Source organism: Scyliorhinus canicula, chromosome 1 (assembly GCF_902713615.1).
Source record: "Scyliorhinus canicula chromosome 1, sScyCan1.1, whole genome shotgun sequence".
In the NCBI taxonomy this organism is placed as follows: Eukaryota; Metazoa; Chordata; class Chondrichthyes; order Carcharhiniformes; family Scyliorhinidae; genus Scyliorhinus; species Scyliorhinus canicula.
In genome coordinates this window covers 66141939-66154280 of record NC_052146.1, presented here as the reverse complement: position 1 = coordinate 66154280, position 12342 = coordinate 66141939, and the positions used below count along the sequence as shown (strand labels likewise).

Below are 12342 nucleotides of genomic sequence, written 5' to 3'. Positions count from 1 at the left end.
CACAAAGGGCATTGGAGGTTTAGAACGCTCTCCTACAAACAGCAAACAGTAGTTGAAGCTAGAACAGTTGTTAATTTTAAATTCGAGATAGATTTTTGTTAAGCAAAGATATTAAGGTACATGGATCACAGATCAGCCATGATCCCATTGAATGACAGGACAGGCTCAAGGGACTGAATGGCTTACTCCTGTTCTTGAGTTCCTAACCAATAGCACCAAAACATAATAATTTGGAATTTATCTTATTTGCTGCATGTGGGACCTGATTGTGTGGGAAAATGTACATTACACCTGCTTACACAACAATCATGATTGTGCTGTGTGGCAGTTAATTGGCTGTGAAGTGCTTTGGGATAATCTGAGGTGAAGATAATTTTTGATGAAGTATTCAATTGGGGCAGCACGGTGATGCAGTGGTTAGCACTGCTGCCTACAGCGCTGAGGACCCGGGTTTGATCCCAGCCCCGAGTCACTGTCTTTGTGGAGTTTGCCCATTCTCCCCGTGTCTGCATGGGTTTCACCCCCACAACCCAAAGATGTGCAGATTAGGTGGATTGGCCACGCTAAATTGCCCCTCAATTGATAGAATTGGGTATATTATATTAATTTATATATTGAGATAAATAAATAAAGTATTTGATTAATCTCACAAGCAATAAAGCAGACATCAGAACATAGGTCCTAGCAAGGGAGTGACACAAAGCCTGAGCAAGAGGCTGTTTTTCTAACTTCACATTGTTCCCCAAATAAAGTATGTAATGTTGTGGAAGGACTACCAGGCTGATTAATAGTCATCCACGCCTACTGCACAGAAAATACATTTTGGCCCATCGTCTCTGCGCTAGTCAAAAATTAATTATTCTAAACCCATTTTCCAGATCTTAGCCTTGTTTGCGTTGGCATCACAAGTGCACATCTAAATACTCCTTAAATGTTATGAGGGCAACTCCTCCACTGCCCTTCAGGCAGGGAGTTCCAGACTCCCACCACCTTCTTGGGTGAAAAGGTTTTCCCTCGTATCCCCTCGAAAACTGCCCCTTACCTTAAATCTATGCGGCTGTCATTGATCCCTTCACCAAGGGGAAAGGTTTCTTCCTGTCTACTCTATTTTATACCCCTCATAATATTATACATCTCAATCATGTCTCCCCTCAGTCTACTGGGCAGCACGGTTGCACAGTGGTTAGCACTGTGGCTTCACAGTGCCAGGGTCCAAGGTTTGATTCCCCACTGGGTCACTGTCTGTGCGGAGTCTGCGGGTTCTGCCCATTTCTGCGTGGGCTTCCCCTGGGTGCTCCGGTTTCCTCCCACAGTCCAAAGACATGCAGGTTAGGTGGATTGGCCACGCTAAATTGCCCTTGGAGTCCAAAAAGGTTAGGAGGGGTTATTGGGTTACAGGGATAGGGTGGAAGTGAGGGCTTAAGTGGGTCGGTGCAGACTCGATGGGCCGAATGGCGGCCTCCTGCACTGTATATTCTATGTTCTACTCTGCCCCAAGGAAAACAAACCATGTCTATCCAATCTCTTCATAGCTAAAACTTTCCAGCCCAGGCAACATCCTGGTAAATCTCCTCTGCACCCTTTCCAGTGCTATCGCATCCCTCCTATAATGTGGCTTCTAGAACTGTGCACAATACTCTAGCTGTGACCTGACTAATATTTTATACAGTTCCAGCATAACCTACCTGCTCTTCAACTTTATGCCTCAGCTAATAAAGGCAACAATATCATATGTCTTCTTAACCACTTCATCCTCCTGCCCTGATACCTTAAGGGAATGCTGTAATGCATATCAGTGCTTCTCAGGGTCCTGCAGTTCATCATGTAGTCCCTTGCCTTTTTTTTTCCTGCGAAGTGCATCACTTCACACTTATCCAGGTTGAATTCCATTTGCCACTGATCAGGCTACCTTATCTATATCCTCCTGTAATCTAAGGCTATTCTCCTCATTATTTACCTGCCCACAAATTCTGTGATACTGATCAACCCTTCTACATTCAAGTCTCAATCATTCATATAAACCACAAAAGCAATGGCCCCCAAAACTGACCCCACTGGACACAGACTTCACAGAAAAATATAGTGCAGACAAGGCCATTCAGCCCGTCTAGTCAGCACCATCGCATGAAAGGCACCTGATCTGCCAATCCTAATCCCATTTTCCAGCACTTTGCCGATAGCTTCCAGTCACTAGGCCACCGTGCTGCCCATTGCTTAACATTACTTAAGCAATGGGCAGCACGGTGGCCTAGTGGTTGGCACAGATGCCTCACGGCGCTGAGGTCCCAGGCTCGATCGCAGCTCTGGGTCACTGTCCCTGTGGAGTTTGCACATTCTTCCCGTGTTTGTGTGGGTTTCGCCCCCACAACCCAAAAATGCAGAGTAGGTGGATTGGCCACACTAAATTGCCCCTTAACTGGAAAAAATAATTGGGTAATCTAAATTTTTTTTAAAAGCAAACATTACTTAAGCAATGTGAATATTCTATCTTTATATACAAGGTTGATAGGATTGTTCGCCTTTGGGGGGGTTTTATGGGCTCCCTAAACCTATGTGTTGAGGGAAGGGGATAACCAAACCCACTCGCACTGATGCAAAAGCAGAATTTGGAGCTGAAGGCCCTGTCTCCATCCGTCGGTGTCCAGCTCCTGAACCTCTTATTTCAAGGCAGAAATGCTGCCACTAAACCAAAGGACTGCTCCATTTCCAACCTCATTCCAATAGCAATTAATGTTGATTTATTTTTCTGTGAAGTCTTCCTTATTCTGTGCTATCATCTTTTTCCAAGGGCAAAACAAAACAGAGCCTGGGCTAAGGTCTTTTGAACGAGATAAAATGCTACAACTCTGGTGGATTAAAACAAAAATTCCACTACAGGAGCTGGGATTTTGCTTGATGTTCTGACCAATATTTGTCCGCCAACAAACACCAGCAAAGACATATTAACTGTTTGTTCATTTCCCTGCTAATTTTGCCTTGGTGAGTGCAAATTGGCTGCTGCATTTACCAACAAAATAACAGTGACTAAACTGCAATAGTAATCTTGTGGCTGTTAAGTGCTTCAAAACATCCTGAAAATATAATAAACAAATGCAAATTAATTTGTTCTTGAGGTCATACCCTATCCCAGTCAACCTCTTTCCTACTCCTGCCTGGTTTTGGAATTGGAAAAAGGAGGAAAAGCTAAGCTTAATTCTAAGCACAATGAAGACAGCACAAAAGTGAACGGTTTAATATTATTTCTTGCAGGGATAACATTTTTTTACCTTTCAAAAACTAGTCACTTTGTTTCCTTCTATTCCTGGGGCCTTTAAGCTGAACAAATAGCCCAACTTTCTTTTTTTTTTAAATAATTAAGCTAGTACAATTTGTAATGGGGCTGGATACTGCTTGGATGAACAGCCATGTGCGCATTTTTCAGGAACCAAATTAAAATGAAGCCTAATCATAAAATAAGATAACACAGAGGGAAGGCATTTGGTCCGTTGTACCCTTACTGATTCTTTGGAAAAGCTATCCAATCATTTATACACACCTACCTATTCCCCATAGGCCTGCACATTATTCTGCTTTTGAGTGTTGCTGTTAAATATGCTTCTACTACTTGTTCAGGAAGTGTATTCTGGATATAATAACTTGCGGTGTAAAAAAGAAAGCCACTTGGTGATGTTTCTGGTTCTTTGACTGATCATCTTAACTCTGTCCTCTGATTACTGACTCCTCTGCTCCTGGAAATAGTTTCTCCTCATTTACACTTCTCAAAGCCATTCATTATTTTTTCACAACTCTGTCATCTTCTCTGTATGGAGAATGACGCTAGATTCTCCAGTCTCTCCAGATTACTTAAGTTCCTCAAGCTTGCTACCATTCTAGTAAATCTCTTCAGCGCTTCCTCCATGTTATTGCCATCCTTCATGAGATGAATTGTGCCCATAATTGAACACTATATCCAGCTGAGGCATCAGCGGTACTTTTATAATGCTTTATACTCCACTGTTAAAGCCAAGGATCCCATATGTATTTTTAAAAGGCTTTTCAACTTGTCCTACCACCTTCAAAAAATTGTTTGTATACAGTCCTAGGTGTCTCTATTCTTGCACCCTCTTTGAAAATGCACCTAGCTCACTACCTCCCAAAATTTATCACTTCACACTTCTCTGGGTTAAATTTCATTTGCCCATGTGTCTGTCTAATTGGCCCGTCTATATTCTCCTGAAGTCTGTTACAATCCTTCCCGTTATTTGCTCCATTTCGGAGTCTCGTATCATCTGCAACCTTGAAATGATGTATTGATACCCAAATCCAGATTATTGATGTACATCAAAATGATCAGTGGTCATAATACTGACCCCTGGGGAACAATTCTGTGTACCTCCATTCAGTCTGACAACCAGCCATTCAGCACTACTCTCTACTTTCTGTCCCTTAGCTCAATTTGTATCCGTGTTGCCACTGTCTCTTTAATTGAATGGGCTTTAATTTTGTGAACAGGTTTATTATGTGGGATTTTGTCAAGTGCCTTTTAAAAGTCCATATGGAGTTATAGAGATTTACAGCCTGGAAAGAGGCCCTTCGTCCCAAGGTATCCAAGCTAAGCATCAAGCAGCTAACTATTCTAATTTCATTTTCAGCACTTGGTCTGTAGCCTTTTATGCTATGGCATTTCAAGTGCTGATCTAAATACTTCTTAGAAGTTGAGGGTTCCTGTCGCTACCACCCTTTGAGGCAGAAAGTTCCAGATTCCAACCACCTTTTGGGTGAAAATGTTTTTTCCTCTCATCTCCTCTAAACCTCCTGTCATTACCTTTAATCTATGCCCCCTGGTCATTGACCCCTCCACAAAGGGGAATAGTATCTTTCTGCCTACCCTATCTATGTCCCTCATAATTTTATACACCTCAATACGGTCCCCCACTCAGCCTCCACTGCTCCAAGGAAAACCACCCCAGCCTATTTAGTCTCTCTTGATAGCTGAAATGATCTAGTCCAGGCAACACCCTAATGAATCATCTCTGCATCCTCCAGTTCAATTACTTTCTTTCTTTCAGGCAGCACAGTAGCACAGTGCTTAGTACTATTGCTTTACAGTGCCAGGGACCTGGATTCAATTCCCTTCTTGCGTCATTGTCTGTGTGGAGTCTGCACGTTCTGCCCGTGTCTGCGTGGGTTTCCACCGGGTGCTCCGGTTTCCCCTCTCAAGTCCCAAAAGGACTGTTAGGTCAATTGGACATTCTGAATTCTCTCTCAGTAGTGTACCCGAACAGGTACCATCGGGCGGTGACTAGGGGACTTTCACAGTGATTTCATTGCAGTGTTAATGTAAGCCTACTTGTGACACTAATAAAGATAATTGTGCCCATCCTAGCCAAATTCAACAAAAGGTTATAGTGTGGTGACCAGAACTGCATGCATTATTCCAGCTGGGGCCTAACCAGCTTTTTATTCAGCTCCAACATCCTTGCTCTTTAAGTCAATGCCTCAGTTAATAAAGGCAATAATCCCAAAGGCCTTCTTAACCATCTTATCAACCTGCCCTGCTGTCTTCAGAGATATGTGAAATGCACACCAAGGTCCCTTTGATCCTTTTATTTCCTGGGGTTTGACCATTCATTGTATATTCCTTTGCCTTGTTAGTCCTTCCAAAATGCATTACCTCACATTTTTCACGGTTAATTTCCATTTGCCACTCATCTACCCATCTAACCAGCACATCTATATCATTCTGTAATCTAAGGCCTTAATGTATACTACAAACAACAAGGGACTCGGCACTCTCCTTGCACAACACCACGGGATACAGTCTCCCAGTCACAAAAACAATATTCAACCATCACCCTCTGCCTCCTACCACTCAGTCAATTTTGGATCCAAATTGCCCTGGATTCCATGGGCTCTTACCTTCTTTATCAGCCTCCCATGTGGGAATTTGTCAAAGGCCTTACTGAAGTCCTTGTAGGCTACATCAATCGCAACCCTCATCTACATACCTAGTCACCTCTTCAAAAAATTCAATTGGATTAGTAAAATATGATCTGCCTTTGCCAAAACCATGCTGACTATCCTTGATTAATCCTTGACTTCCCCCAGTGGAGATTAATTCTGTCCCTCAGAATTTTTTCCAGTAGTTTCCCTACCACTGAAGTTAAACTCACTGGCCTATAATTTTTTTGATTCGTCCCTACTGCCTTTCTTGAATAATGGCACCACATTAGCTGTCCTCCAGTTCTCTTCTTTTGGTCAGATCAGAGAAGATTTGAAAATCACCCCCCCGCCCCCTTCTGACCCCACAGCCAATGGCCTTGGGAAAATTCCCCCCAAAGTTTCCCCACCACTGACTTTAGTCTGTCCAGCTGTAGCTGCTGAATGTGTCCCTCACTTAAGTACAGACATAACATTTGCAATACTCAGTCTTCTGTCATACCTTTCAAGGAGATTTGGAAGATTGTGGCCCTTCCTCCTGAATTTACAACTCTTTATTTCCTCAAATTGGCCTGAATCCTATTTAGACTGGGTGACTTTTCAACTTTGATTGCCACCTTTTAAAATATCTCCATTTGATAGATGTTTTTCATCCTATCGATATTGTCATGGGAGTGTCTCTTTAAGAAAGGTTTCTGGCTTATCACATGGCTTCAGTGATGTCATTGTGTGGGTGGAGCTGGGTTGTGGCTCTGTGAGCTGTTTTACTTTCGCTTTTGATTTGACTGCTGTGGACTTGGGGAGAAAAGTGTTTTGTTCCTGCTTTTCTATTTTCATTTTAAATATATGTTCCAATAAAAAATTCCAGCTATTGATTATAGCCACCTGCTTTAGTAACTTAAAAGATATAGTTTGCTTTCCAGAAGGGTTTAAATCTGCTGGTGCGACGGGGTCAGAATCTCAAGGAAAGCCAGTCTTTTTTTTAAAGAGCACCCAATTATTTTTTTCCAAATAAGGGGCAATTTAGCATGGCCAATCCACCTACCTGGCACATCTTTTGGGTTGTGGGAGCGAAGTCCACGCAAATATGGGGAGAATGTGCAAACTCCATACGGATAGTGACCCAGAACCGGGATCGAACCTGGGACCTCAACGCCATGAGGCAGCAGACTAACCACTGTGCCACCATGCTGCCCAAGGAAAGCCAGTCTTATTCAAGTGAGACTGCTGGACCATGCCCTTGAAAAGAGGTTTTTGGTTTATGGGATTTTGTTTTTGAATTGGAGCAGTTAAGGGGGAATTCATTAAGTGTTATACATAGATTACTGTAGCTGTGGGATGTCTTTATGTTTGTAATTGATAAACATTCTTGCTGTAGATTATATAAATGTTAAGTAGGTTATTAGAATAAAGCTTGTTTGATTAAAATGTCTGGGAAGACTGTTGAATCCCACCTCAAGTGAATGCTCTTGTGCTCATCCGAGCCAAATTCAACAAAAAGTTATAGGCCAGGTGAATTCCATAATACACCTTGAAGTTTATAAACCCTGGACCATAACAATATCACTACTGCCTCCTCCTTCTTCACTGCTGGGTTGGCAGCATCTTTTTATCTAGCACTGATAGATGCCAATCATTGATTTCTTACTTCAGCCATGCCTTCTGACTCCACAAGAAGGATCTCCTTTTTGGTCCCTAATCGGCCTTAACTTTCCTTTGGCTACTCTTTCACTACTTATGTGTTTTTAAAAGGCTGACATATGTACAAAGATCCTATCCCGCTAATTTACATCAGGCTTAAGTGTGTTTTCTTATTTACTCTTTTTCTTCCATGGAGTTTGCGATGTTGCCAGAAGAGCTGATCATCTGATACACAACAACTTGCTCAGAGAGTAATTTTGAGTTCTGTCTAGAACAGCCACTTTTTTTCTATCCAATTATCACTTATTTTTGCACATGAATGGAGGGACTTTACGTGGGGACCCAATTGGCTGATAGTTTCTTCGCTAATGATTGGAACAATCTGTTATCCTGAACCTATTGATGCCCATGTTAAGGTTTCTTGAAAAAACTTGATTTTTAAAATTTCTCACCAGAATTCTTTTCTTCCTCTGTCTGACCAACAGCAGTCCTAACAAGCGGGGCCTTCCCTCCTACAACGAGCATATGTCAAAGAAGTTGGCACCTTGCCCAAGAGAAAATTCACCTCAAGATTTGAACAGATCTGTCAGGTACAGAGAAGGCAGGCAGGAGGTGAGAAGAGACAAATCACCACGGAGGGGTTTGGAGAGGGAGAAATCTCCAGGCAAACCTTTGGACCCCAGCAGGGAGAGGTCACCAGGGAGGATGTTGGATGAAAACCGAGGGGGCGGCATCCGTTTACCTTCAGGATCCTCGAGGGCCTCAGTCACCAAGGTACTTTCCGTATAATCAATTGTAACTTAGGATTCAATTCTTAGCAGTGCACTCATTAACCCCTTGTTCTGTGTTACATGTCGAAATAGTGAATCGTATTAACACCCATCTATTTATGTTGACCAGACCTGGGACCAGTCTGCTGTATGAGTCCAGCATCATCCAACGGATGAAGAGGCATGTACTGAGCATGTGCATTCTACTCTTTCAACAGTTGGGAGAATTGCTTTCAGACTAAGGAGATCCACAGAACAAACTAAAACTGTATGCACATGTGTTTGCTTTAGTCACTAAGGGAACTTTGTGGGGTGGGGGGGTCGCAATATTAAATTTTAAACTGTCTGCTGCTCGCAAGCTACCTTAAGATTTGCTATTGGGAATGTGGGTGATACCTGTTTTTCTATGGAAGGTGATTCATTTACTTGTAGGAGGAGGATATGCAATATTAAGGGTACAAAATGGGAGAGAATTCCCTACGTCTTGTGAGATTACTCAGTTTGGCAGCAGAGCCTTTTATTCCTCTCCGGTGAGGGTTTGGCTGTACTTTCTGGGTGTAGATGGAGAATTGAGGTTTGACCCAGTGATGCAGATTGGTTGCATAACTGTGCACAGTTCATTACTTGAATTTTATACAATGGTCATGAAGGGAATCTGAACTTGGAACTGCAGCAGGACTGAATATATATTTTGTAATAATCTATAGCTTTTTGCTATTTAATCCCCTCTGTACTGCACTGCTGCTTTGTCCTGGATGTACAGACATTCATTCAAATGCAACTTACTCCAGACTTTTGTACTATGTTTCACTGACTCGTATTGGAAATTTCCCAGTTCTAAAGTGCGTTCCTAATTTTGTGATATTACTGTTTTTTCTCTTTGTACTTTGTCATTTGTGAATATGCAAGCCGTGAGAACAAGATTTTTTGAGTCGCATTTCTGGTGACTCATTTTCCATAAAAGTGCTTAATTAAATTCTACACTAATTTCCATATCTTTACATAGCAAGTGTCTGGTTTTACTTCATTTTTAGAGCAAACTGCATTTGGATAAGTGAGGTATTTCTGCAATGCTGTAAATCTGAATGAGGCCCCAGCTTAACCAGAAATTGTCTCGCATTACAACTAAACATTCTTCTTTCCGTTACCCGTGATGTGGGCTCCAAGCAAATTGGTGTAACCAGAAAATTCTGGGTTCCAGACTCAAGCAAACTAGAATACGTAACGGTACTTTTCACACTTGTCACGACATCCTGGGCTAGTAAAGATTTGGATTTTACTTATTGTCACTGTACCAAAGTACAGTGAAAAGTATTTTCCTGCGAGCAGCTCAACAGATCATCAAGTACATGAAAAGAAAAGGAAATAAAAGAAATTACATAAGATCAGAATGATTGTAAGATAAGTAAAAAGTGGATCTGCTGGGGAGAACCCACAGAGAGTCACCACGCTCCGGCGCAATCTTGTGCTCTTGCGTGGTCAATTCTAGCTTTACCTGGAGTCACAACACACGTGAAATTATATTTCATTTAAAATACCCAAGGTCCTTGGTTGAGCCCAATAAACTACAGTCACCAAGTTTGTAACTTTAAAACACAAGTAACTTTTTATTATGTACAGTATTATAATTAAATGAACAGAAAATGTATCTGTCTACTACTCATTTCCCAACCCCCATATTTCTAATTCGCCCTATTCTCTATACTCACACACAGACAAACAACACAGGGAAAAGGGTGGAAAGTATTACGATCCCAGATCAGACCCCAACAGTAGCTAGGATACTGGACCGAAACTCGAATATCTTAGTTCATTTGTGAGACTGTGTGGAAAGAATGATTTGCTTCAGGCGTGATTGCAAATAGAGCTTTGGTATTTTTAAACAAAACTTTATTATGAATACAATATTAAGCTCTTTAACTTCACACCAAAAAGAACAGTTTACAATTACCCCTTAGCACTACTACTCAATTTCCTATTAAACAACATTAAGCTCAGCAGAGCATAGAGTAATACTTGCTTCGCAAATGGAAAACAAAATAAATGGATAAGGATCTTTGGGATGGGATTACTTCCAGTCAATGTCTTTATGAAATTCAGGGTTTTATTTTGGTATTTCTTCCTTCTAGTCTTGAGATGGTTTTGTCTGGCAAGGTTTTTTACTTTCTCTGCAGACTCTGCATCATTTCAGGTTTACAACAAAGGATGCGTGGGCACTCACTGCTTTCAGAACAGTAGAACAATTATTTCACAGCAAGCAGGATAGAGGGTGTTCCTTTCACTTCCTAGGTCTAAAACACTTCTGCTCAGTTCTCTCAGAAAGCACCACACAGGAATCAATCACTGACCGTTGTCGGGCAGAGCACTGTCCCTGGCCAACCCACTGGTTTCCAGTTAATCAATTGAGCCAACTCCCTCTAAAGCTGGTTCCTTGGATCCGCTAAGTTCCGAAGAGTCTGACTTCTCCCTTCTAAAGTACAAAGCCTCTGAAGACGATGTCCTGGCAAGTAGGCTGTTTCAACTTTGAATCGTCTGCTAAAAGGAACATGCGGATAATGGGTCCACAGACGAAAATAAAAATTAAATAAATGGGAACGAAGGAAATAAACAGGAAGGACACTTGCATTTCTCCCCCCCCACCCGCCCTTGGAGGGATGAAACGTCATCGTGAGAACATATGTAACATCGAAAGGCACATCCATTCATACTTCCTTTCCCACTATCCAAGTTCCCCAATCTTACAGCTGTGATCAGCACTTAAACTCGTGACAATGTATCTGCAAAAATATGTTCTTTTCCAGGAATATACACAATTTTTACATTGAGAGGTTGGAACAATCTAGCGTTCTGTGTTTTAAATTTTTCACGAATGCAAGTGAATTGTGGTCAGTATAGACTAGGCTTTGCTTATTACCATGCCGGATGTAAACTTCAAAATGCTGAAGTGCTAATAGGAATGCTCAGGCTTCTTTCGCAGCGGTGGCGATCTTTCTTTGGCACAGACTTGGGGTGCGATTTTCCCAATAGGGAACAAAGTTCCAGACCAAGCGTGTGCCGGGTAACACATGGCTATTCAAGGCAACTCTCTTTGAATTTGTGGCTGAGGCCGCACATTGTCCCGTGTTTTGGCAATGGGGAACTCTGCATTTTTAAATGGTGCCCCGATCTCCAAGGATCTGAAAAGAATCCCTGACCACCCCCAAACATCCATTGCGGGCATCCCCAGCCCAATTGCACGTGCGCAGGAAATGCCACCTTGGCAGTGCCAGGCTGGCATGTGGGTGGCATTGCCAGGTGGCACTAGCTGTGCCAGAGCACCACACTACCCAAAGGGCATGCAACTGGGGACATCCGATCGCCTTGGATACCTCCACGAGAACCATTCCGTCTGGTCCCCGTTTGTAGGGGCCAATACCAAACGGTGCTCGCCCGAGGACCCAAGGCAAAGGGATTGAATCCCAAAGCCTAGGGTATCTCGGGAATCTGCACATTAGAATAAGGCTTAATGCCTCGCTCTAATATGCAGATTTGCTAAAATGTGATCCCGCCCTTTGCACCGTCTCACGAGATTGCATTGAAGTCGGGTAGATCCTGGAAGCGGAGTCTCCCGGCTTTCACTGCCACTCTGCTGCTTTTCCAGCATAGCATGGCCGTAGGATCGTGCGTGCCCTTAGTTTTTTTGAAAGGTATCTCACCAGCCTCTCTATTCCTGACTCGTCATCTTGTAGTAACACTGCCCCACCCCCACGTCACTAGCATTCGAGGCCATTGTGCCTCTGGAACTAATTTGTATGCCCCTAGAATCGTAATTTTTTACTTCGCCATAATTTTTCAAACCCCCCTCCCCAGGCAACTGGGAAACATAAACTGCCTGTGCCTGCCCCATCACTTTACTTTGCATGGATAATGTTCACTTTTTTTTTGGCCACTCCATTTGAGTTTCTATTTTCTCGAATGCCTCTACATCCTTTTCCTCAAATTTTGGTAGGGCCTCTATCTATTTAAACATATC

At 42.5% G+C, this 12342-nt stretch overlaps 1 protein-coding gene across 4 annotated transcripts in view; it reads left to right on the top strand.

Moving 5' to 3' along the window:
- Positions 1-9335, top strand: part of cita (citron rho-interacting serine/threonine kinase a) — a 278500-nt gene extending 269165 nt beyond the window's left edge. For all 4 annotated transcript variants that reach the window (XM_038792114.1, XM_038792104.1, XM_038792084.1 and 1 more), the window contains 2 exons: positions 8046-8334; positions 8461-9335. In XM_038792114.1, the coding sequence (XP_038648042.1) occupies positions 8046-8334; positions 8461-8484 (313 nt within the window). In that variant the 3' untranslated portion in view covers positions 8485-9335. The remainder of the gene's footprint in view (positions 1-8045; positions 8335-8460) is intronic.
- The last annotated feature ends 3007 nt before the right edge of the window (positions 9336-12342 follow it).